This window comes from Oncorhynchus mykiss, chromosome 4 (genome assembly GCF_057628025.1).
Source record: "Oncorhynchus mykiss isolate SJ-2025 chromosome 4, ASM5762802v1, whole genome shotgun sequence".
NCBI lineage: Eukaryota > Metazoa > Chordata > Actinopteri > Salmoniformes > Salmonidae > Oncorhynchus > Oncorhynchus mykiss.
In genome coordinates, this window is record NC_143025.1 from 59,872,501 (window position 1) to 59,900,376 (window position 27,876).

The 27,876-nt window shown below is 44.4% G+C and overlaps 1 protein-coding gene across 1 annotated transcript in view; it reads right to left on the minus strand.

Moving 5' to 3' along the window:
* The window catches only part of mboat2b (membrane bound O-acyltransferase domain containing 2b), a 67,927-nt gene that overhangs the window by 8,518 nt on the left and 31,533 nt on the right, over window positions 1-27,876 (minus strand). Inside the window, exons 2-8 of the mRNA XM_036975606.2 lie at window positions 18,976-19,121; window positions 7,928-8,005; window positions 2,747-2,842; window positions 2,483-2,538; window positions 1,411-1,465; window positions 815-1,001; window positions 258-450 (exon numbers count right to left, since the gene is read on the minus strand). Coding sequence (XP_036831501.1) covers window positions 258-450; window positions 815-1,001; window positions 1,411-1,465; window positions 2,483-2,538; window positions 2,747-2,842; window positions 7,928-8,005; window positions 18,976-19,121 — 811 coding nt within the window. The remainder of the gene's footprint in view (window positions 1-257; window positions 451-814; window positions 1,002-1,410; window positions 1,466-2,482; window positions 2,539-2,746; window positions 2,843-7,927; window positions 8,006-18,975; window positions 19,122-27,876) is intronic.

A 27,876-nucleotide genomic window follows, 5' to 3' on the forward strand; every position in this document is an offset into this window, starting at 1 on the left:
TGTCAACATGGAATAATGGAGGATATTATAGCTGAGAATTGTTTTCAGGGTCAATCAATGAAAACAAGCCTAAAGATGGAGCTTTACAATGGAGAACTGTCTACGACTACATCACGACTCTCCTTCCTTCTCCCACACTCCCCATCATGGATTTGAAAGTGTTGGATTGGTTTAAACATTGGTTGAAGGGCAAGTGCACACTTCGAAAGAAGGGTGGAGAATCAGACGGCAGCCTATGGAAGAGAGAGAGGACCCACCCAGTGTCCAGACGAAGTAGTACTTGGGCCGGGTGGTCAGCATGGACAGGTAGAGGTAGACCACCTGGGCGTAGAAGGGCGTGGTGGCGATGAAGTCGTCGTCGATGTTCCGTTCCACAGGGAACACTTTACACACGGACAGGAAAACCATGAGGGAGAAGAAACAGGTGGCCAGTTTACGGACGACTTCAATCTGAGGAATGGGAGGGGGGGGGGGGGGGAAACGTCAGCCATTAAAAACCGTGTGTCTCAAGTGGAACTCCCTTCCCTATTTAGTGCACTGCTTTTGACCAGGGCCCACGGGAATAGGGTGCCATTTGGGACTCACATCGGCAATGTATAATTGAGCTCTTCGCAAGAAAAGACAAAAGACAGCCATGTTGCTATTCCTTCAGTGAATAGGGAATACTGTGCATTTACTACACAGCAATGGTGTCCTCTTAGAAAGAATGTTTCAGACAAGCATTGGTAATAGTTGGCGTGTTTTAAAAGCAGAGCATGCTGCCCATTTGGTAACTTTCCAAAACATCATAGTGGCATTTGAGACCAATGCTTACGTTTGGGGAGGGGTCCGCTTGTTTGTGCCTGCCATTGGCCTTCCCATTTGTCTGCTGGTCTCTATGGCGACGGCAGGGCGTACCCTCAATGAAGGCGATGTAATCGTTGTAAGAGCAGGTGGGGCCGGCCAGGATGCCCATGAAGTTGCAGTTGTAGCTGAAGTACTCAAGCAGACTGGGCATTCTCCTACAGGGGAGGATGGAAGAGACACAGAGACAGTCATAACACAGTCATTACAGTGAATGGGGGAGACAGTCAACATAGAGATAGTGACAACTTTGACACAAAAGGGACTCACGGAAACCATCACAACACGGTCGCCCAGTCATTACAGTGACAGTACAGACTGTGATGCTGACTGATACAGGCATAGTTAGAATCCACAAAGACTCTCTCTACCTCTCTCAAGATAAATAATGTAACTAAAGGCATTTTTAAATAACCTTTTAAAAAGAGCTACATGAAATGCCTATGGCTAGAGACTACGGGTCGGTTTTGGAATTCAGCCACTACAGAGCCAGAGCGTCCTTACATGATCATACAGGAAGCTGCCATTTTCTGCTCAAATGAACAAAAACATACGTGTAAAACATACTTTATAGCCAGGATTTTCTGATTTGGAGTCAGCTGCTCCTCTTTCCGGCACATTCCTGTTGGGGGGAGAGACGCAGAGACGAACACATATGTAATGCTTGCTTTTGGTCAGGGTGGTTTGTGTTCAAGATACTCACTTTGACTTTCCAATGTATTGGAACGAAAACATTTCATAACAGTATATATGGTTGACAAGGGTGAGGCCACCATTCCATGCCCATAGACTTCATCCCAGAGAGAGGCAGTGTTCTGAGAAGTCAGTGCTGTCCTGTCCTCTCCTGTGACTGTCCAGTGTGGGTAATGATATCCATTACGTCACAGTGGTCGGTCTCGCTCTCTCGCACTCTTTGTAGATCCCTGCTGATCTAAGGGCTAAGTAACAGATGCTAAACTTCCAGAAAGTTTGGAGCCCCGTTGTCTCGCCAACCCCGCTTGTTGCACACCACACCCTGGGGATGAGGCGACCGGAGGGAAGCGGGCCGAATAATTCTGAGTTGTTTATGGGGGCCATTACTCTGATAACAAGATAAGTACAGCTAATCAGCTCATTATATTACAGCCTAATGCCTGCTAGGGACTGGAGCCACATGTGACACAGGCCATCCCTCATCCCTGTGTGTGTGTGTGTGTGTGTGTGTGTGTGTGTGTGTGTGCGCGCGCATGCGTGGCAAGCTATTTGTTTTGATGAAGCTATTGCTCCTTATTCTCTCGAACACATACTTTCTATTCTGCTTTCTTCTTCTCTTTTAGTTTTGGTCTGTGTGGCAGTTATCAGAGCACAACAGAATGTGTACTCATAAACGTACTGGGAACACAGCCTTATGATCCCGACTCCTCCACATTTCTATGGCGAAATGGAGTAAGTATGTGAGATGTTCCAGTGATGTGGGGGTATTAAACATGCCATAACGTTGGAGGTGATGTGAGGAATATCCCATGACGTTACTAGTGCATGACTTCTGTCTTTTGGTCCATCTGACATCAGAGGAGGAGACAGGCTTATGTGATTAATCCAGAAATATATTCTCTACGTCTGGCTTGAAGGGGGGGAAAAAAAAGCTCCTTTTACTTACCATCGTGGATTTCAAACGTCAAGCTGGTGATCTTCTGTGTTATCACCATCATAGGCCTATGGAGAGAGAGGGAGACAGAGAGAGTAAGAGAGAGTGAAAGTGTAAAAGAGACTAGGGGTAGAGGAAATGAAATGAGGGATCATAAGCAAAAGCTATATTAGGATATAAAGCCGTGCCATGAATTCAGGCATGGTTTCACACAATCTTCCGACACAATGTTACATGAGGACATCGGGGCATTGTATTACCGCACTCGAGTCTTACCCTGTGAAGTCAGCAGAGTACATGCCATAGTCGAAGACGTACACACGCGTGATCTGGCAGAAGCTTAGATACCCCAGGGCCACCACCAAACAGTATCTGAGAATAAAGACAAAAATCACAATAGCTCACGACTAGGGCTGGGAATTGCCAGGAACCTCATGGTACGATACTTAGTTGCCGATAAGATATGTACTGCGATTTTCACGATGCTATTTGTATTGAGATTCAATACTGCGATTAGATGTTCCAAACATATTCTTCACTACATGCCTGCTGCAGAGAGATGAAATAATGAATCAGAAAACAAGTTTTGATCATTTAGGGAAATACAAAGTTGGAAGTTTACATACACTTTAGCCAAATACATTTAAACTCAGTTTTTCCACAATTCCTGGCATTTAATCCTCATAAAAATTCCCTGTTTTAGGTCAGTTAGGATCACCACTTTATTTTAAGAATGTGAAATGTCAGAATAATAGTAGAGAGAATGATTTATTTGAGCTTTTATTTCTTTCATCACATTCCCAGTGGGTCAGAAGTTTACATACAGTTAATTAGTATTTGGTAGCATTGCCTTTAAATTGTTTAACTTGGGTCAAACGTTTCGGGTAGCCATCCACAAGCTTCCCACAATAAGTTGGGTGAATTTTGGTCCATTCCTCCTGACAGAGCTGGTGTAACTGAGTCAGGTTTGTTGGCCTCCTTGCTCGCACACGCTTTTTCAGTTCTGCCCACAAATTTCTATAGAATTGAGGTCAGGCCCCTCCAATACCTTGTTGCCACAACTTTGGAAGAATGCTTGGGGTCATTGTCCATTTGGAAGCTTGTGACCAAGCTTTAACTTTCTGACTGAAGTCTTCAGATGTTGCCTCAATATATCCACATAATTTCCCTTCCTCATGAAGCCATCTATTTTGGGAAGTGCACCAGTCCCTCCTGCAGCAAAGCAGCCCCACAACATGATGCTGTCACCCCTGTGCTTCATGTTTGGGATGACGTTCTTTGGCTTGCAAGCCTCCCCCTTTTTCCTCCAAAAATAACAATGGTCATTATGGCCAAACAGTTCTATTTTTGTTTTACATCAGACCAGAGGACATTTCTCTAAAAGATACGATCTTTGTCCCCATGTGCAGTTGTAAACCGGCTTTTTTATGGCGGTTTTGGAGCAGTGGCTTCTTCCTTGCTGTGCGGCCTTTCAGGTTATATCGATATAGGACTCGTTTTACTGTGGATATCGATACTTTTGTACCTGTTTCCTCCAGCATCTTTTACAAGTCCTTTGCTGCTGTTCTGGGATAGATTTGCACTTTTCGCACCAAAGTAGATTAATCTCTAGGAGACAGAACACGTCTCCTTCCTGAGCGGTATGACGGCTGCGTGGTCCCATGGTGTTTATACTTGCGTACTATTGTTTGTACATATGAACGTGGTACCTTCAGGCGTTTGGAAATTGCTACCATGGATGAACCAGACCTGTGGAGGTCTACAATTTTTTTTCTGAGGTCTTGGCTGATTTCTTTTGATTTTCCTTATGACGTCAAGCAAAGAGGCACCGAGTTTGAAGGTAGGCCTTGAAAAACATACACAGGTACACCTCCAATTGACTCAAATTATGTCAAATTAGCCTATCAGAAGCTTCTAAAGCCATGACATAATTTTCTGGAATTTACCAAGCTGTTTAAGAATTTACCCACTACATGGACATTTGGTCTGGGATGGCAGAATCGTGGCATAAGACGACTATTATCCTACAGTCTGTGCTGGCCGAAAGGTGACAAAAGACGAGGTCTCCATGGAGACAGAGCTGTTGAGCATGGGTATCATAATCATTCCGTAAACATCCCAGCAGGACGTAGAGCAGCTCGTCTCTGTCAGTAAGTCAGCCAGCCAGTCAGTCACACACCTACTCCTGCGGCCTCATTATCGAACAGAGGGATCTAGCGGGTGCTCTGTGTTGCTCCGTGTTGATCTTCATGCACTAGCTTAAAGCTTGGTATGTCCTTAATAGGCACATCTCTGTACATCTCCCTCTCTCAGCCCCATCTACACTTAGCCTACCCTCTCTTTCTTACGGCAAAAATCGTGGCAAAAAATTGCAAAACTTGTCTGTGCAGTCTGTGCAGGCCATGGATATGGAGCTGTTGAGCATGGGTATAATAATCAACCCATAATCATTTCAACAGGACACATTTAGTCAGTCACTCAGCCAGCCAGTCATTCAGCTAGCCAGCCGGCCAGTCAGCCAGTCAGTGAGCTAGCCAGTCAGCTAGCCAGCTGGCCGGCCAGCCAGTCAGTGAGCTAGCCAGTGAGCCAGTCAGTCAGTCAGCTAGCCAGCCGGCCAGTCAGTCAGCTAACCAGCCAGCCAGCCAGCCAGCCAGTCAGTGAGCCAGTCAGTCAGTCAGCTAGCCAGCCTGCCAGTCAGCCAGTCAGTCAGCTAGCCAGCCGGCCAGTCAGCCAGTCAGTGAGCTAGCCAGCCAGCCAGCTAGTCAATCAGTCAGTGAGCTAGCCATTCAGCCAGTCACCCACCTGCTCCTGCTGTCTCATTATTGAGCAGAGCGGGGATCTAGCGGGTGCTCTGTGGTGCTCTGGCACATCTCTCTCCATCTCCCTCTCTCAGCCTCATCTACAACAAGCCTACCCTCTCCTTATTACTTCCTCCCTCGCTCTCGCTCCTTGTCTTTCACACCCTCTTCCCCAGTCTCTTCCACCCTCTCTCTCTCCCTTTTCCTCCCTCCCTCCTCTCTCTGGCAGTGCTCTGAACTCAGTTAGGAGGCACAGTGGATAGTGGCTCTGTTACTCCCAGACAGCCTCCCAAAAAACACCCTATTTCCTATTTAGTTCACTATTTTTGACCAGGGCCCACAGGGGGTGGAAATATGGTGTCATTTGGGACACACAGCCTCTAAATCATCAGAGAGGAGACGATTATATCTCACAGCCTGCACAGTCCATACACGTGCACAACCCACACACACAGGAAGAGAGGAAATGTGTGTGTGTGTGTGTGTGTGTGTGTGTGTGTGTGTGTGTGTGTGTGTGTGTGTGTGTGTGTGTGTGTGTGTGTGTCCGTGGCAGGGAAGGCATGTTAAGTCTCAAAGAGTACACCACACTCTCAGTCTTTACACACACTCCATGGCGATGACTCATGCAGTCAAGCTCCCTGCAGACTATGAGGGTCAGGAAGGAGAGACTAGGGCGGAGGGGGAAGGACAAGGAGAGAGGAAAGGAGGAGACTACTAGCTCCTTCAGCAGCACTGTGAGAACCTGTGACTGTGAATGCACCTGAAGACACCTCTGGGCTATGTCAGCCAGACAGCTACCACCATCTCTTCCTCCTCCTCCTCCTCCTCCTCCGCTGACTGAGCTCTCCTCCAAGATAAGCAAAGGAGTCAAGCAAAACATTTTCGAATCAATGTTGGAGGCATATGTGCTGCCATTTACAGATCAATCTAATTTCTCAGAGGGGAACTATGGGAAGGGAAAAAAGATTGTTGTGGCCCCTCGTTTTTGGCAGAGGCCCAAGATAAGTGGCGAGCCAGGCAATGGTAGCGTCCCAAATGGCACTCTATTCCTTATATTCATATAATGCACTGCTTTTGACCAGGGCACATAGGGTGCCATTTGGGACCCAGCCAATCTCTTGCCCACGCAACTGACGAGAGAGACAGAAAGAAACAACAGCAATCTATGCCGACCTGTTCATTCCTCTTTTTTTCTCCAAAGTATCAACTGAACATCAAAGTAATCGATTAGGCAGTGAAATTAGTATTCTCCACAATTAGTTTCCTCCGGGCCTGTAGATGGGGCCTGGGCATCAAGTAGGCCTAGTTAGCAACCCCCCTAGAGAGGTGCCCCAGCTGGGCTAGCAAAGGAGAGAGACAAGGGGTGAGCTGGAGTAGGCTCTTATGCATGGATGCGCTCCTCTGAAAACAACTGGTGCCTCGAGGTAGGTGGAGGACACAGCCAGCGGTAAGACACAGGAGGCCAAAGGGGAAGTAATAATTGGAAGATGTTATTACAGTAATCGCGAAGCCAGAGAAAAAAAGAAAAAATGTCCGCCAACAGCTGGTGAGCAACAGGACGGAATGATGGCCATGATGGTCTCCCCTCCGCTATCAGACAGATAATGACATACTGTGGGACCAAGCACGCACACACAAAGAAATGATGATTTATCACACCTTTACTGCTCCAATTATTACTTCCAAGAGAAGGAGCAATTTGTTCCAATGACCTCTGCATGTACAAGTTAAATATAAATAGGACAAATTAAAGAGGGCGGGGTGGGGTTAGCACATGAAGATGAACTCCCAGAGATTGAATTGATGCTGAGATGGGTCTGTTACTTGAACCCTGTGAAGCATTTATTTGGGCTGCAATTTCTGAGGCTGGTAACTCTAATGAACTTATCCTCTGCAGCAGAGGTAACTCTGGGTCTTCCTTTCCTGTAGTGGTCCTTATGAGAGCCAGTTTCCTCATAGAGTTCTTGAAATTTTCCGTATTGACTGACCTTCATGTCTTAAAGTAATGATAGACTGTCGTTTCTCTTTGCTTATTTCAGCTGTTCTTGCCATAATATGGACTTAGTCTTTTACCAAATAGGGCTATATTCTGTATACCCCACCTACCTTGTCACAACACAACTGATTGGCTCAAACGCATTAAGGAAAGAAATTCCACAAATCAACTTTTAACAAGGCACACCTGTTAATTGAAATGCATTCCAGGTGACTTCCTCATGAAGCTGGTTGAGAGAATGCCAAGAGTGTGCAAAACTGTCATCAAGGCAAAGGATGGCTACTTTGAAGAATCTCAAATATAAAATATATATTGATTTGTTTAACACTTTTTTGGATACTAAATGATTACATGTGTGTTATTTCATAGTGTTGATGTCTTCACTACTATTCTACAATGTCGAAAATAGTAATAATAAAGAAAAATCCCTGGAATGAGTAGGTGTTCCCAAACTTTTCACTGGTACTTTATATGTCTGGGCTCTCCAGGGGGATTTGAACATTATTGGTCCAGCAGCAGCGGCCGCTCTAGAGGCAGTACAGCATGTCACCTGCGGCCAGTCTACACATCATCATTCAGACAGGCCTTCAGAAACGACTCTCACCCTGAACCACACACACACACACACACACACACACACACACACACACACAGAGGACTTACTTGTGCATGTGTTCCACTCCTGTTAGGATCATGATGCCATAGGTGAGCCCACTCTGAACCAGAAAGTGGAGAGCATACCTGAAACACATAGGAGAGATAAGTGATTAACAGTTTAATCAATCATACACATAATACCCACTATTTCTCCTCTCCCACGATGTCTCCATTTCCCTCCACTTTTGTCCCTCTTCCCCGCCACCCTCCCTTCCTCTCTTTCCCCTCCATCCTCCCTCTCCCACTTTCCCTCCATCCTCCCTCTCCCACTTTCCTTCGATCCTCCCTCGCTCGCTTTCTCTCCATCCTCCCTCTCCCCCTTTCCCTCCATCCTCCCCCTCTCTCTCTCTCCCTCCATCCTCCCTCTCTCTCTTTCCCTCCATCCTCCCCCTCTCTTTCCCTCCATCCTCCCCCTCTCTTTCCCTCCATCCTTCCTCTCTCTCTCTCAATGCTCCCTTTCTCTCACTCAATCCTCCCTGTCCCCTGTGCCATATAAATCAGACAGATTGACCCGCAACTGACCCTTAGTCATTACCCTGCAGCAGAGACAGAAAGAGGTCTATTTCTTCACCCTTTTTTGTAAAACATTTACAACGGGTCATATGAAGCTTTTCTCTGTAAAGCTAACTTTGAAATCAAATGTTTTTGTATGGTGTATAATTGTTTTCTCTCTTTTCATGGTCAGTGTCCTTTTTCAGCGTTATGATATCCGTAACATGCATAACGGCTGTGAATGTTACGGATATTGATGTATCATATCTTCAGACTTTTACTAAAGCAATTGTTGATGTCTTGAAAAAAGGATGTGTTCTAGCTAAGATTCTATTGGAAAATATATAATAAAAGCATTTCTCATACATGGCAGTACTCTTTTATTTAGATAGAAAGAGGAGAAAGAGTGTTTAGCAACAATATGTGAAGAATTGTTTTTCAAATTAAAGCACCCCAAAATATAGAGACTTCATCTAGCGTCCAGAAAAATGGATTGGCATTATAGGTACGTGGAGGTCCTGGGTTGGCGTGGTTTGGGGTTGTGAGGCCAGTTGGACGTACTGCCAAATTCTCTAAAACGACATTGGAGGCAGTTTAATGGTAGCGAAATGAACATTAAATTCTCTGGCAACAGCTCTGTTGGACATTCATTCAGCTCCCTAAAAACTTGAGACATCTGTGGCATTGTGTTGCAAAACCGCACATTTTAGAGTGGCCTTTTATTGTCCCCAGCACAAGGTGCACAAGTGTAATGATCCTGCTGTTTAATCAGCTTGTTGATATGCCAAACCTGTAAAGTGGATGGATTATGTAGGCAAATTAGAAATTATCACTAACAGGGATGTAAACATATTTGTGCACAACAATTGAGAGAAATAAGGTTTTTGTGTGTATGGAACATTTCTGGGAGGAGAGCACAATCTCAACGATGTGCAATACAGGGAAGACATCCTCCTACCTCATGTGGTACCCTTCCTGCAGGCTCATCCTGACATGACCCTCCAGCATGACAATGCCACCAGCCATACTGCTCATTCTGTGTGTGATTTCGTGCAAGACAGGAATGTCAGTTCTGCCATGGCCAGCGAAGAGCCCGGATCTCAAATCCATTGAGCACGTCTGAGACCTGTTGCATCGGAGGGTGAGGGCTAGGGACATTCCCCCTCCCCAGAAATGTCCGGGAACTTGCAGGTGCCTTGGTGGAAGAGTGGGGTAACATCTCACAGCAAGAACTGGCAAATCTGGTGCAGTCCATGAGGAGGAGATGCACTGCAGTACTCAATGCAGCTGGTGGCCACACCAGATACTGACGTTACTTTTGACCCCCCCCCCTTTGTTCAGGGACACATTATTACATTTGTTAGTCACATGTCTGTGGAACTTGTTCAGTTTATGTCTGTTGTTGAATCTTATGTTCATACAAATATTTACAAATGCTGGAAAAAAACACAGTTGACAGTGAGAGTTGTATATATAAATAAATAAATAAATAAATAAATAAATAAATAAAGGGAACACTTAAACAACACAATGTAACTCCAAGTCAATCACACTTCTGTGAAATCAAACTGTCCACTTAGGAAGCAACACTGATTGACAATACATTTCACATGCTGTTGTGCAAATGGAATAGACAACAGGTGGAAATTATAGGCAATTAGCAAGACACCCCCAATAAAGGAGTGGTTCTGCAGGTGGGGACGACAGACCACTTCTCAGTTCCTATGCTTCCTGGCTGATGTTTTGGTCACTTTTGAATGCTGGCGGTGCTTTCACTCTAGTGGTAACATGAGATGGAGTCTACAACCCACACAAGTGGCTCAGGTAGTACAGCTCATCCAGGATGGAACATCAATGCGAGCTGTGGCAAGAAGGTTTGCTGTGTCTGTCAGCGTAGTGTCCAGAGCATTGAGGCGCTACCAGGAGACAGGCCAGTACATCAGGAGACGTGGAGGAGGCCGTAGGAGGGCAACAACACAGCAGCAGGACCGCTACCTCCGCCTTTGTGCAAGGAGTAGCAGGAGGAGCACTGCCAGAGCCCTGCAAAATGACCTCCAGCAGGCCACAAATGTGCATGTGTCTGCTCAAACGGTCAGAAACAGACTCCATGAGGGTGGTATGAGGGCCCGACGTCAACAGGTGGGGGTTGTGCCTACAGCCCAACACCGTGCAGGACGTTTGGCATCTGCCAGAGAACACCAAGATTGGCAAATTCCCCACTGGCGCCCTGTGCTCTTCACAGATGAAAGCAGGTTCACACTGATCACATGTGACAGACATGACAGAGTCTGGAGACGCCGTGGAGAACGTTCTGCTGCCTGCAACATCCTCCAGCATGACCGGTTTGGCGGTGGGTCAGTCATGGTGTGGGGTGGCTTTTCTTTGGGGGGCCGCACAGCCCTCCATGTGCTCGCCAGAGGTAGCCTGATTGCCATTAGGTACCGAGATGAGATCCTCAGACCCCTTGTGAGACCATATGCTGGTACGGTTGGCCCTGGGTTCCTCCTAATGCAAGACAATGCTACCTCATGTGGCTGGAGTGTGTCAGCAATTCCGGCAAGAGGAAGGCATTGATGCTATGGACTAGCCCGCCCGTTCCCCAGACCTGAATCCAATTGAGCACATCTGGGACCTCATGTCTCGCTCCATCCACCAACGCCACGTTGCACCACAGACTGTCCAGGAGTTGGCGGATGCTTTAGTCCAGGTCTGGGAGGAGATCCCTCAGGAGACCATCCGCCACCTCATCAGGAGCATGCCCAGGCATTGTAGGGAGGTCATACAGGCACGTGGAGGCCACACACACTACTGAGCCTAATTTTGACTTGTTTTAAGGACATTACATCAAAGTTGGATCAGCCTGTAGTGTGGTTTTCCACTTAAATTTTGAGTGTGACTCCAAATCCAGACCTCCATGGGTTGATAAATTTGATTTCCATTGATAATTTTTGTGCATTTTTGTGCATTGCCTTTAAATTGTTTAAATTTGGGTCAAACGTTTCGGGTAGCCATCCACAAGCTTCCCACAATAAGTTGGGTGAATTTTGGCCCATTCCTCCTGACAGAGCTGGTGTAACCGAGTCAGGTTTGTAGGCCTCTTTGCTCGCACACGCTTTTTCAGTTCTGCCCACAAATGTTCTATAGGAATGAGGTCAGGGCTTTGGGATGGCCACTCCAATACCCTGACTTTGTTGTCCTTAAGCCATTTTGCCACAACTTTGGAAGAATGCTTGGGGTCATTGTCCATTTGGAAGTAACATTTCCGACCAAGCTTAAACTTTGTGATTGATGTCTTGAGATGTTGCTTCACTATATCCACATCATTTCCCATCCTCATGATGCCATCTATTTTGTGAAGTGCACCAGTCCCTCCTGCAACAAAGCACCCCCACAACATGATGCTGCCACCCCCATGCTTCACGGTTGGGATGGTGTTCTTCGACTTGCAAGCCTCCCCCTTTTTCCTCCAAACATAACTATGGTCATTATGGCCAAACAGTTCTATTTTTGTTTTACATCAGACCAGAGGACATTTCTCTAAAAGGTACGATCTTTGTCCCCATGTGCAGTTGCAAACCGTAGTCTGGCTTTCTTATGGCGGTTTTGGAGCAGTGGCTTCTTCCTTGCTGAGCAGCCTTTGAGGTTATGTCGATATAGGACCCATTTTACTGTGGATATAGATACTTTTGTACCTGTTTCCTCCGGCATATTCACAAGGTACTTTACTGTTGTTCTGGGATTGCTTTGCACTTTTTGCACCAAAGTACGTTCATCTAAAGGAGACAGAACGTGTCTCCTTCCTGAGCAGTATGACGGCTGCGTGGTCCCATGGTGTTAATACTTGCGCACTATTGTTTGAACAGATGAATGTGGTACCTTCAGGTGTTTGGAAATTAATTGCTCCCAAGGATGATCCAGACTTGTGGATGTCAAAAGAAATAAATCTAAGGTCTTGGCTGATTTCTTTTGATTTTCCCATGATGTCAAGCAGAGGTACTGAGTTTGAAGGTAGGCTTGAAATACATCCACAGGTACACCTCCAATTGACTCAAATGATGTCAATTAGCCTATCAGAAGCTTCTAAAGCAATGACATCATTTTCTGGAATTTTCCAAGCTGTTTAAAGGCACAGTCAACTTAGTGTATGTAAACTTCTGTCACACTAGAATTGTGATACAGGGAATTATAAGTGAAAAAATCTGTCTGTAAACAACAACAAAAATGACTTGCACAAAGTAGATGTCCTAACCGACTTGCCAAAACTATAGTTAACAAGAAATTTGTGGAGTAGTTGAAAAACACATTTTAATGACTCCAACCTTAGTGTTTGTAAACTTCAGACTTCAACTGTATGCACACACACACACACACACACACACACACACACACACACACACACACACACACACACACACACACACACACACACACTAAAGTTTGGGGTCACTTAGAAATTTCCTTGTTTTTGAAAGAAGAAAAAAAAATCCATTAAAATAACATCATTGATCAGAAATACAGTGTAGACATTGTTAATGTTGTAAATGACTATTGTAGCTGGAAATATTATATATATTTTTATGGAATATCTACATAGGCGTACAGAAGCCCATTATCAGCAACCATCATTCCTGTGTTCCAATGAGCTAATCCAAGTTAATAATTTAAAACAATAAATTGATCATTAGAAAAACCTTTTGCAATTATGTTAGCACAGCTGAAAACTGTTTTGCTGATTAGATGCAATAAAACTGACCTTCTTTAGACTTGTTGAGTATAGGCAGAGTTCCTCTGTCCAGTGTGCCCATCTTAATATTTTATTTTTATTGGCCAGTCTGAGAGATGGATTTTTCTTTGCAACTCTGCCTAGAAGGCTAGCATCCCGGAGTCACCTCTTCACTGTTGACGTTGAGACTGGGGTTTTACGGGTACTATTTAATGAATCTGTCAGTTGAAGACTTGTGAGGCATCTGTTTCTCAAACTAGATACTCCAATGTACTCCTCTTGCTCAGTTGTGCACCGGGGCCTCCCACTCCTCTTTCTATTCTGTTTAGAGACAGTTTGCACTGTTCTTTGAAGGGAGAGGTACACAGCGTTGTACAAGATCTTCAGTTTCTTGGCAATTTCTCACATGGAATAGCCTTTATTTCTCCGAACAAGAGTAGACTGACGAGTTCCAGAAGAAAGTCTTTGTTTCTGAAAATGTTGAGCCTGTATTCGAACCCACAAATGCTGATGCTCCAGAAGCAGAGCATCAGCATTTGGAGGAATGGCGCCGACAGAGATGGTTGCCTAACTTCAGGTCCTTAGAAAACTATGCAGCCCAGAAAATCTCAAGTGTTATTACATACAGCCGGAAAGAACTATTGGATATAAAAGTGATGTCAACTTACCAATAATACAGCCAGGAATTCGTCTTTCCTGAAGCGGATCCTTTGTTTTGACGTCCACTTTGGACATTGGATCTTATCCCAGAGGCCGACCCGAAACACGGTCGCCGCAGGAGAGGCAGACGGAGCAGCCTACTGGTCAGACTCAGAAGGTGAGCACACCATCCACCGCTTCTGAGCATATTAACTGCCAATGTCCAATCTCTAGATAACAAGGTGTATGACGTTAGGGCACAAGTTGCCTTCTAGAGAGACAGAGATTGTAACATTCTCTGTTTCACGGAAACATGGCTCACTCGGGATGTGTTGTCAGAGTCAGTACAACCACCCAGTTTCTTCATGCATCGCACCGACAGAAACAAACATCTCTCTGGTAAGAAGAAGGACGGGGGTGTCGCCTTATGATTAACGACTCATGGTGTAATAACAACAACATACAGGACCTCATGTCCTTTTGTTCACCTGACCTATAATTCCTTACAATCAAATGCCGATCGCATCATCTTCCAAGATAATTATCCGTGTATATCCCCCCCCCCCCTCCCCAGCAGATACCTCGTTGGCCCTGAAAGAACTTCACTGGACTCTATGTAAACTGGTAACCATACATCCTGAGGCTGCATTTATTGTAGCTGGGGATTTTAAGAAAGCTAACCTGAGAACAAGACCTCCTAAATTCTATCAGCATATTGAATGTGCGACACAACCTGGTAGAATTCTGGATCATTGCTACTCTAATTTCCACGATGCATACAAAGCCCTGCCCCGCCCCCACTATTAAAACCTTTCCTCAAATCTGAACATGACTCAAATTTTGTTGCTTCCAGCCTAGTGACAGAAACTAAAACAGGAACCGCCCGTGTTCATGTCTTTCCAATGCTGGTCTGACCAATCGGAATCCACGCTTCAAGATTGCTTCGATCACGTGGACTGGGATATTCTCCGGATAGCCTCCGACAATAACATTGATTTATACATCGACTCGGTGAGCGAGTTTATTAGCAAGTGCATTGGAGATGTCGTACCCACTATGACTATTAAAACCTTTCCTTAGCAGAAACCGTGGATTGATAGCAGCATTCACACAAAACTGAAAGCGCAAACCACCCGCTTTTAATCATGGCAAGGCGACTGGAAACATGACCGAATACAAACAGTGTAGCTATTCCCTCCGCAAGGCAATCAAACAAGCAAAGCATCAGTACAGAGACAAAGTAGTCGCAATTCAACGGCTCAAACACGAGATGTATGTGGCAGAGTCTACAGTCAATTACGGATTACAAAAATAAAAAATAGCAAGGCAGCAACACTTGACAACACAGCATGGTAGCAATACAACATGACAACAACATGGTAGCAGCACAAAACATGGCACAAACATTATTGGGCACAGAAAACAGCACAAAGGGCAAGAAGATAGAGACAACAATACATCACACAAAGCAACCACAACTTTCAGTAAGAGTGTCCATGATTGAGTCTTTGAATGAAGCGATTGAGATAAAACTGTCCAGTTTGAGTGTTTGTTGCAGCTCGTTCCCGTCGCTAGCTGCAGAGAACTGAAAGATGGCAACAAGATCATATTGTACAGAAATTTCATCAGGTAACATGAATACAAAGCCGAAAAGAGGTGTTTAGAATAGGATGGGGGGCCAAAAGTCTGTGTAACCAATAGAGTCAGAGTTCCGAGCGTGGGAACAAACTGTGTCTGGCCCACAGTTGGGTAAAGAAAGTTTGTAGTCATCAAAGCATGCAGGAGTCATTAAGCAACTAGCAAAATAACAAAATGAACATTACATTTTTTAAATATAACAACAACTTGGGGCTAGCCATTGTGAGTTTAGAGTCACTCGCCCCAACAGTGCATGTGTGCTGGAGCGAGTGAAAGCTTGGGAGAGAGAGAGAGGGGGGGGGTACCTGTACCAGAAAGGTACACCCTGATAATGGGCCACTGTACGCCTATGTAGATATTCCATTAAAAATCAGCTGTTTCTAGCTGCAATAGTCATTTACAACATTAACAATGTCTACACCGTATTTCTGATCAATTTGATGTTATTTTAACGGACAAAAAAAAAAATGCTTTTCTTTCAAAAACAAGGACATTTCTAAGTGACCCCAAACTTCTGAACGGTATTGTGTGTGTGTGTGTGTGTGTGTGTGTGGTGGTATATAAACTTAGCAAAAAAAGAAACTTCCTTTCACTGTCAACTTCGTTTATTTTCAGCAAACTTAACTGAGACAAACTGAACAAGTTCCACAGACATGTGACTAACAGAAATTGAATAATGTGTCCCTGAACAAAGGGGGGGTCAAAATCAAAAGTAACAGTCAGTATCTGGTATGGCCACCAGCTGCATTAAGTACTGCAGTGCATTTCCTCCTCATGGACTGCACCAGATTTGCAGTTCTTGCTGTGAGATGTTACCCCACTCTTCCACCAAGGCACCTGCAAGTTCTAGGACATTTCTGGGGGGAAATGGCCCTAGCCCTCACCCTCCGATCCAACAGGTCCCAAACTTGCTCATTTGTATTGAGATCCGGGCTCTTCGCCGGCCATGGCAGAACACTGACATTACTGTCTTGCACGAAATCACGCACAGAACGATCAGTATGGCTGGTGGCATTGTCATGCTGGAGGGTCATGTCAGGATGAGCCTGCAGGTAGGGTACCACATGAGAGAGGAGGATGTCTTCCCTGTAACGCACAGCGTTGAGATTACCTGCAATGACAACAAGCTCAGTCAGATGATGCTGTGACACACCGCCCCAGACCATGACGGACCCTCCACTTCCAAATCGATCCCGCTCCGGAGTACAGGCCTCGGTGTAACGCTTATTCGGTCGATGATAAACACAAATCCGACAATCACCCCTGGTGAGACAAACCACGACCCCTCAGGGAAGAGCACTTTTTGTCAGTCCTGTCTGGTCCAGAGAAGGTGGGTTTGTGCTCATAGGGGACATTGATGTTGGTGATGTCTGGTGAGGACCTGCCTTACAACAGGCCTACAAACCCTCAGTCCAGCCTCTCTCAGCCTATTGCGGACAGTCTGAGCACTGATGGAGGGATTGTGTAGTCCTGGTGTAACTCGGGCAGGTGTGATGTTCAGATGTACCGATCCTGTGCAGGTGTTGTTACACGTGGTCTTCCACTGAAAGGACGATCAGCTGTCCGTCCTGTCTCCCTGTAGCGCTGTCTTAGGCGTCTCACAGTAGAGACATTGCAATTTATTCCCCTGGCACATTCACGCAGATGAGCAGGGACCCTGGGCATCTTTCTTTTGGTGTTATCCAGAGTCAGTAGAAAGGCCTCTTTAGTGTCCTAAGTTTTCATAACTGTGACCTTAATTGCCTACCTGTCTGTAAGCTGTTAGTGTCTTAACGACCGTTCCACAGTTGCATGTTCATTAATTGTTCATGGTTCATTGAACTAGCATGGGAAACAGTGTTTAAACCCTTTACAATGAAGATCTGTGAAGTTATTTGGATTTTTACAGATTATCTTTGAAAGACAGGGTCCTGAAAAAAGGGACGTTTCTTTTTTTGTTTTGAGTTTGTGTCATTTGCATATTCCCCTTTCATTCTCCCTCTTTATTTCCCTCCACGTCTCTTTGCCCCTCCCTCGCTTTCCCTCCACCCTTCTTTTCCTCCATCCTCCCTCAGTCTGTCTTTCCTCTGTGCCATTTGCCATGTTGTTGCCAGTCAGTAATGGGCCAAGGTTCATGTGCCCAGTCTGCCTACAGAGAACCATTTGTCCCTACATTAGCTTAATTTAACACACATTCACCCATAACACACACTCAACAGTGCGACTGGGTGCAGTTACATAGGAGCAATGCCAAAGTGGATACATACCCAACACCTCACAAGCACATTATTTAGTGCCTCACAGACTTTTTACCCAGTAATTGTTTCCATTGAAGACAATTAAGCATGCCCATTTGATCTAGTTTTAAGTTAAGAAAAAAAAAATTGGACACGTGTGGCAGTTTGTGGTCACAAAAGATTGCAATGTTTGCATGCCATTTTGTGGCAAGGAATTCATATTTTTCACAACATATTGCATGTTACGAACAACAACCCATATACAGTAAATGTGGCCCTGACTCCCTACATAGTACACTACTTTTGACCAGAGCCCTATGTTAATAGGGTGCCATTTGGGATGCACACCCTGTAAGTATGTGTGTCGCTCTAATGAGATCCTGCAGTTTACAGTGTTACAACTAAACGTCCTGGCACTCAGTCCTCGGTAGTGTCCCAAATGGCACCCTATTCCCTATTTAGTCCACTACTCATCAAAAGAAGTGTACTACGTAGAGAATAATGGGACATTTGGGACACAAGCCTCATTTGCCCCATTGGTCCATCGACCTGTTTGTTTTATTAAAGCAGATCTGTTAATGAGAGAAATCTTTTTAGCAACACTGATAAAAATTGATTTAGCTCTGAGAGGAGAGCACTGGTCGGTGATGAGTCCAGCAGCATATTGACCTGATGATACATCTATTGGCGGACCCATATTGGCATGTCCTCCCTTGGTGCCCATGAATCAGGTTAGAGGGGGGCATCCTGTTATGGATATTTTACATAAGGAATCACTGGTCCCTAATTAATTTATTAATTTCACTAATTTAACTATACTTGGAGGCAGTCAAAAGAGCTTCTTCAAAATACTAGCTTGCAAAAAAATAAATATATATTGCTTAAAATTCTATGAAATGTACACAGACTATGTCAGAGTATTTAATAAACAGATAGTTGCCAAGAGGCAGCAGGTCCATATTTAACGAGGGCTTAAGAATATCCCTATTCATTGTCCCACTACCTATCCTATCCATTCACAGTCCTATTCAATATAACATCAGCGTGAGCAAAAACATCCTCTTGAACCTGAGAGCATCAGATGTGAACACCAATACGACACAACCATCTGGTTCTAACTCCGCTACTTACTCCCGTCTAAAGTTTCGCAAAACAAAATCAACTGCCCCCTATCAACCCATGCTCAGAGAAATTACCGCGGCCCGTTTATGCAGCAGCGCAGCAGAGTGCTTGGAATGGGGGTATCGCTTTCCCCTCTAAATCGACCCGTTTGGCCATCATGACACAGCGCGTGGAACCTGAGAATGTGTGTGGGTGTGTGTGTGTAGGCAGAGAGACGGACTCACCAGCCGAAACAGAAGAGAGCAAAGTAGAATCCCAGTAGCGTGGCCACCACATGTCTGACAAAGGGACTGGTCTTACTGGGATGGAGATAGAGACGGAACCCGAAGGCTGTCAACAGGGCAAACAGCTGGCACACAACAAAGTTCACCTGGAGAAAAGAGAGGGGGAGGTGGAGAAAGGAGAGAGAGGGGGAGGTGGCGAAAGGAGAGAGAGGGGGAGGTGGCGAAAGGAGAGAGAAGGATGGAAGGAGAGGGAGAGATGCACAAATTGTTATTGTGGATGGCACGTGTTGTTTTTCAGGACCATAATGTAGTTGTATGAAGTCAGAACACCAGATCAACAAGTCTTAATCAGAGAGATGAGGCACACAGCCGGGAATTTGGGATTCATTTAAAGCCCCTTCAGATGATAAGATCAGAAATCCAATGTTAACAGTGTGTGTTCCATTGACTTGCAGCAAATGACTGTGAAGATAATACATTCACGGAGATGTCCGTGACACCTGCGGATCCTTTTATATTCCGATCAACAAAACTGGTTCCAGAGATATGACGACATAGACTGGGGTCCAGTGTGGCTCAGTTGGTAGAGCATGGGGCTTGCAACGCCAGGTTTGTGGGTTCGATTCCCATAGGGTATGAAGATGTATGCAGTCACTACTACTGTAAATTGCTCTGGATGAGACCATCTGCTAAATGACAAAATTGTAAATGTCCCGAATGGTAGCTCGATCCTCCATAGACCACTGGGCCCTGGGCAAAGGTAGTGCACTATAGGGAACAGGCAAAATAGTTCCATTTTGGACTCAGGCAGTGGTTACCTTGCAAGATTAAGCAGAGACAATCAATCCACTACTTTATATCAAAAGGAGTGCCTTTGAGATTTTTTCCGGCCTGTGCAGTTTGGCGAGAGATGATCGCTAACCTCCCCCAATGACGTGTTTCTGCGCACTAGCTTAGCTCGTCAACGTCACCTATAAGTGTGATCAGGGACATCTTATTGGAGAAGCAGTGTCTGCCTTCACACTGTACTGTCGTTGCGCAGCCAACTAAAAGGCAGCTACTTCATGGGAACAAATCCATTGATTGAACTGTAATGTTACTAGCTACAGTGTCCAGATAGCTAGAGTGGTAAAGCATTTAGTGCTGTTTGCATTGAGCTGCACTTATTACCACCCCATTCGTTTCATAGGAAGTGTGTTGGACTGCCTTGCTAACCTAATAAGCTAGTGTACATTATCAAACCTAACAAACTTTAGCTAGACTTAAAGGATGATTTAAAAAATATTTTTTTATTTTTTTTGACTATTATGCAGTTTTATTTTTTTAGTGAGAACAAGTATGATGAAAATGGTGGATTAGACAGGAAAAAGTGCCCTATTTTATTTTTTCTTGTCACTCCTGTCGGCTCCCCCACGTGGAGGTCCGTGCTCTCTAATTGGCTAAAAGTCGAGTTGTCGGCCACTGCCGAGCATTACAATTCTACAAGCAGAAACGTCAGTTTCGTTGGTACCAGGTCGGTACGTCTTTTGTTCTAGCAAGGGAAGGAACGGCCTGCTACTGTATCGGCAATCAGATTCTCTACGTGTTTCCTGCTTAACGTTTGGAAAGAGCGGACCTTGTGCACTTCTGGTAATACCGTATACCTTGGTATGGTACGAAGGTAGGAAAATCTGGATACTGCCCAACCTTACATGATAGCCTGGTTGAACCATACTGAATGTGCAGCGACCATAGTCTAACGGTAACACTCCTGGCTACGACTCATGTACACTCCTCACACCACCGGATACCGGGGTTCAATTCCCAACTCCAATCCTTCAATCTGATTCTCCAGCCCATCTGTATGCCCTCTGTCATTTCAGGACTGTCGAAATACACCACACAAACAAATGTAAAAACAGACTGAACACTGTTTCACTTGGTGAGTGCAGCTCTCAGTCAAGTTTAACCAGGCTACCACACAAGGATAACAGGGGAAAATGTAGGCTAAACGACAGGAAGCAGAATGAGGTGTGACTCAAAGGATGCATCCCAAATGGCACACTATTCTCTATTTAGTGCACTACTCTGGTTTCTGGGCAAAAGTTGTGAAATGAATGCAAACGGGTGCCATTTGGGACGCATCCAAAGCAAGGGCATGGCCGGTAGCGCTGGGCTACCCAGGATGCCCTGTGACCCAGATAAAACTGCTGTTCTGTTAGCATATGCCATAACGCCAAGAGCCAAGTGGAGCCACAGTAATACAGCGCTTGAGTCTGGACTGAACAGAGCTAAGGGGCCTCACACACACACACACACAGATAGGGACACGAGCTCAAACACACACACTTAAGCAGAGCTCTTGGGCCGGTGTGAGTTGAATACTGATGAGCTGGCAGGGATGCAAGAGGGGACAACCCATGCTCTCCCTCTCTCTCGGGTCAAATGTCACTATAGTGGGAGGCGGTCCAGCTCAGGGTCAGACAGCCCGCACCCTCTGCCGCAGGGCATCATCACCCCTCTCAAAGTCAATCCCCTCATCTGTAGCTCTGCTACCCTTCCCGTCTGCCATTGGTCCTAATGGCAACCTATTCCCTATATAGTGCACTACTTTTTACCGTGAGCTATGGGAATAGGGTACAATTTGGGACACAGACAGAGAGGCTGGCCCTGGTTTAAGGACAGCACATCTGTCAACTCACCCCATGCCAGGGTGAGTCGATCTGCTGCCTATCAAAGGCAACGAGAGTCTGGGGCATTCCTCTCAACCAAATAACAGAAAGGCCCGCGTCAAACGTCGAGCCAGTGATACAGGTAGGGAGGAACATGCTTTCAAATACCATATTAGACTCATGGCTTGAGTCATGATTTAAAGGTCCAATGCAGCCATTGTTATCTCAATATCAAATCATTTCTTGGTAACAATAAAGTACCTTTCTGTTTTAAATTTAAAATGGTCAAAAAGGACGAAATAAATTACTTCTTCGAAAATTTAATTTCGCAATAAATAATTTTGCTGGGAGTGGTGAGAGAGGGGCTAATTGTAGGAACGTAATGGGAGAGATGAGTAACCTGAAAACTAGCTGTTGTTGTCTTTATTGGTCTATTAACTTACACGGCTTGGTGATGTCACCAGGTGGTCCAAAAAGTCCATCCAGCCAAACAAGCTGAAATTTCAGGCACTTTTCAAACAGCTCTTACACTAAAATTGCATTATCATAATTTTCACAATATTATTCCAATCTCAGTGTGGAAATATATAAAAACACAAGAAAATGTAGTTTCACTGCACTGCCCCTTTAAATTATTTATCACCTCAGTTTTCTGCAAAGCTTACTTCATCATTCAGGCTCATTTCTATGTATGTCTGAAGTGCCTTTCGAAACTGTAAGATCGTATTTTATAACTTACCTAGCCATGTTGGCACTAGAATAAGCTTTAAAATGATCCCCACCTGACCCAGATTGCGACTTATAAATGGACCTTTTTGGATTGCGTAAACAACGGTAATTGTGTGATGGTGCGGACACAGGGCTGTGTTCCAAACAAACAAAAAAACTACAAGTGTACTTGATTCAGTTCGTCAATGGCAAAGCTAGCAGAGCTAAAAAACAAAGCACATTACACCTTGATCACACCTACAGCGTCATTGCGTAAAATAGCACGCAGCATCATCTGGATACGTGTGCAACAAAAAGTTCAACATTCACCTTCTACCATTTCTGTCAAGCGGTCCACTCATAAAATGTGATGCATATGTTAGATAAATCCAACGTCTGCGCCACACAGGACGCACTGCAACTGCCTCTGCAACGCCACTGCAACGCCATGCTGCAAAGCAAACAAGGCGTTCCATTGGAAATGAATGTACTTCCGGTGTGCCAAAATGTAACGGCGCTGTAGGTGCGATGGAGGCGTTTATATTGAAGGCTCTTTCCTTCAGTCACATTTTTTTTTTATTGAAATTATTTCGGAACTGTGCACAGTTTGAAGACCGCGTTTGGCCACTCGGAGACGCCAGTTGGACCTCTTACTCAAACCCTCGAAAATTGGTTCTCTTCTCTCCAGAAAACCAAATCATATTTGAAGGTATTTGAATCTATGCAAGTCAATGCAATTCAAATGCAATTATCGAAGTGTTAAGTAACAACATGATAATAAAATGTTTCTCCAAAATAAGTGTTTTATTATAAAAACATTTAATTTAGCCTTTATTTAACTAGACTAGTTAAGAACAAATTCTTATTTACAATGACAGCCTACCGGGGAACAGTGGGTTAACTGCCTTGTTCAGGGGCTGAATGACAGATTTTTTACCTTGTCAGCTCAGGGATTCAATCCAGCAACCTTTCGGTTGCGCTATAACTACTAGGCTACCTCCCGCCCCATTGTTACACAGGCACAAGAACAGTTTAAATGTTTACGCGTTGACTGAGAATGCTAACAGTAACAAACTATGGCTTTAAGTGTCGAAAGGAAACTTGTCTTCTTGAATCAACTACTGCCAAGGTAGGTGGAAAATCACGTTAGTTTGTAGTCTGAGTAAACTATCCCTTTAAAATGACAGTATAGTGCGTGTATGAAAGAAGAACACTTACCCTCAGATGGACACAGTTTTCTTTGCAAAGCATCCAACATGGCCGTTTTCAATGTCTGCAAATGACTTTGAATAACTCAGCAACCTTTTCAGTGGTATGTTGAGAGTCAATGCAGTAGTTGAGCGTCACAATTTATTGATACTTACATGTACAAAATATAATTGGTTAAATTGGTTTGACTTGATTATGCACACCTTGAGCAAAATCTGTATTCAAGTAGTTTTGAAAAGTAGTCACTTTCTAAAATCTGTATTTAAATAGTTGTAGTCACCTCCAAAAATAACTATTTGTTCCCCTGGGAAAATAGTTACTTTCCACAAAGCATAGTTAAAACTATAGCTTTCCCAGGTCTGCAACAGTGTAATGTTTGGATTCAGTCTTTTGTCAGGTGAAGTGTTGTATCCTCACCTTGGGTCTGATAATGTCCCCATAATTTTGTGCATGTGTGTGTGTGTATTAGGATCCCAATTAGCCACTGCCAAGACAGCTGCTATTCTTCCTGGGGTCCAAACAGGAAACAAATAAAACATAACATACAGAAATATACAGTGCATTCGGAGAGTATTCAGACCCCTAGACTTTTTCCCACATTTTGTTACGTTACAGCCTTATTCTAAAATGGATAAAAATTAGTATTTTATTTCCCTCATCAATCTACATACAATACCCCATAATGACAAAGCAAAAACAAACATTTTTGGCAAATGTATTTATATATATATATATATATATAAATGACATAAGTATTCAGACCCTTTACTCAGTACTTTGTTGAAGCACTCCTGGCAGCGATTACAGCCTACTTCTTAGGTATGACGCTATAAGCTTGGCACACCTGTATTTGGGGCGTTTCTCCCATTCTTCTCTGCAGATATTTTAAAGCTCTGTCAGGGTGGATGGGGATCGTTGCTGCACAGCTATTTTCAGGTCTCCACAGATGTTCGATCAGTTTAAAAAAGTCTGGGCTCTGGCTGGGCCACTCAAGGACATTCAGAGACTTGTCCTTAAGCCACTCCTGCGTTGTCTTGGCTGTGTGCTTAGTGTCGTCGTTCTGTTGGAAGGTGAATCGTCGCCCCAGTCTGAGGTCCTGAGTGCTCTGGAGCACGTTTTCATCAAGGATCTCTCTGTACTCCGCTCCGTTCATCTTTCCCTCGATCCTGACTAGTCTCAGTCCCTGCCGCTGAAAAATATCCCCACAGCATGATGCGGTCACCACCATGCTTCAACCTTAGGGACGGTGCCTGGTTTTCTCCAGACGTGATGCTTGGCATTCGGGCCAAAGAATTCAATCTTGGTTTCATCAGACCAGAGAATCTTGTTTCTCATGGTCTGAGAATCTTTAAGTACTTTTTGGCAAACTCCAAGCGGTCTGTCATGTGCCTTTTACTGAGGGGTGGCTTCCGTCTGGCCACCATACCATAAAGGCCTGATTGGTGGAGTGCTGCAGAGATGGTTGTCCTCCTGGAAGGTTCTCCCATCTCCACAGAGGAACTCTGGAGCTATGTCAGAGTGGCCATCGGGTTCTTAGTCACGTTCTTGGTCCAAACTTCTTTAATTTAAGAATGATGGAGGCCACTGTTCTTGGGGAACTTCAATGCTGCAGACATTTTTTGGTACCCTTCCCCAGATCTGTGCTTCAACACAATCCTGTCTCGGAGCTCTACGGACAATTCCTTCAACCTTATGGCTTGGTTTTTGCTCTGACATGCACTGTCAACTGTGGGACCTTATAGAAACAGGCATGTGCCTTTCCAACCAAATCAATTGAATTTACCATAAGGGGACTTCAATTGAGTCTCATAGCAAAGGGTCTGAATACTTATGTAATTAAGCATTTTTTAAATATTTTTTTATTAGCAAAAAAATATTTAAAAACATGTTTTCGCTTTGTCATTATGGGTAGTGTGTGTAGATGGAATAAATGTTTTCCCACATCAATCAATTTTAGAATAAGACTATATCGTAACAAAATGTGGAAAAAGTAAAGCGGTCTGAATACCTTCCGAATGCACTACATTTACATTACAATTCAGCCATTCAGCAGACACCCCCATCCAGAGCGACCCACAGCTACTGCTTTCATCTTATGATAGACAGTCGAGACAACCACATATCACAGTCGTATCCCAACCACGCATCACACACATAATACAATTTGGCAGTACGTTCAACCGGCCTCACAACCGCAGACCCCGTGTATGGCATCGTGTGGGCGAGCGGTTTGTCGATGTCAACGTTGGGAACAGTGTGCCCCATGGTGGCGGAAGAGTTATGGTATGGGCAGGCATAAGCTAAAGACAGCAAACATTTTGTGAATGGTCATTTGAATGCACAGAGATACAGTGACGAGATCCTGAGGCCAACTGTCGTGTCGCCAGCATCTCATGTTTCAGCATGATAACGCACGGCCCCATGGCGCAAGGATCTGTACACAATTCCTGGAAGCTGAAAATGTCCCAGTTCTTCCACGGCCTGCATACTCACCAGACATGTAACCCATTGAGCATATTTTAGGATGCTCAGGATCGAAGTTTAAGACAGTGTGTTCCAGTTCCCGCCAATATCCAGCAACTTCTCACAGCCATTGAGGAGGAGTGGGACAACATTCCACAGGCCACAATCAACAGCCTGATCAACTCTGTTGCATGATGGTGGTCACACCAGATACAGACTGGTTCTCTGATCTACGCCCCTACCTTTTTTAAATATTATCTGTGACCAACAAATGCATATCTGTATTCCCAGTCATATGAAAACCATAGATTAATACATTTAAATTGACTGATTTCCTAATATGATCTATAACTTAGCAAAATCTTTGCATGTTGAGTTTATATTTTTGTTCAGTATAGATCCAAATGAGGTTTAGGGTTGAGCAAATTATTTGTCCCAAAAATTATGCTTTTAGTTTGAGATATTTATAGCACTAGCCTTTTGCTAGTTACCCATTCTAAAAACTGACTGGAGCGCTATGTTAAATGTGTCAGTTATTTATTGTAATGCTGCAGCCTAAGTGTATACTGTGGATTCGTCAGGGTATATGGTCACACAAGCTTTATTTAAGGACAGTGGATGGTCATTAGTAAACACAGAAAACAATAATGGTCCAAGCCGGCTGCCCTGCGGTACACCACTCACCTGAATTTGCATATTTTTTTTATTTAACTAGGCAAGTCAGTTAAGAACAAATTCTTATTTACATTGACGGCCTACCAAAAGGCAAAAAAACTCCTGCGGGGATGGGGGTTGGGATTAAAAATAAAAATAAATTATAATATAGGACAAAACACACATCATGTCAAGAGAGACAACACTACATAAAGAGAGACCTAAGATGACAACATAATATGGCAGCAACACAGCAACACAACATGGTAGCAACACAACATGGCAGCAGCACAAAACATAGTACAATCATTATTGGGCACAGACAACAGCACAAAGGGCAAGAAGGTAGAGACAACAATACAGCATGCAAACCCGCCAGTCAGTAAGAGTGTCCATGAGTCTTTGAATGAAGAGATGGAGACAAAACTGTCCAGTTTGAGTGTTGTTGCAGCTCGTTCCAGTCGCTAGCTGCAGCGAACTGAAAAGACGAGTGACAGAGGGATGTGTGCGCTTTTGGGGTGTTGTATGTGGAAGATGAGGGCTGCAGTAGATATCTCAGATAGGTGGGAGTGAGGTCTAAGAGGGTTTTATAAATAAGCAACAACCAGTGGGACTTGCGACAGGTTAGAGGCTTCCATTAAAGAAAACCCTCTGTTCTATTTAATAGGTAACTGTCCATCCATGATAAGGCAGAGGATGTTAATCCATAACACCTACGTTTTTTTCAGCTATGATCAATGATATCAAAGACATAGTCATGAATATGCTTTTTAGAGTATTCCTGTTAGAAATATTACAAATTTGGCCATATCCATATAGGCCAATTTCCAGAAGTGTAAGGGGTTAATCAACCATGACTACACATTTTCCCCTTTGCCTTTCACACCATTTTTGGCTTCCTATTGTCTGTCTACTCTGGCCTCCTCTGGCCTCTATGTGCCTCATACTCTTTCCATCTTTCTCTGCCATTTCTCCCTCTGCCTTGTTTTGGTGTTCTCTGTGTGGGTGCTGCTGGTTGTACCTCTCTAACGAGGCTGGCAAGATGTGCATCAGCAGTCTGCATACAGACTTATGTCTCTGCACCATGTCGATGGTTACCACAAAGACCGTCACACAAATCTAATCCCAGTGATTCACTGCCTGCAGCACAAATAGCACCCTATTCCCTACATAGTGCACTACTATTGACCAGAGTCCTTGTGCACTATATAGTAAA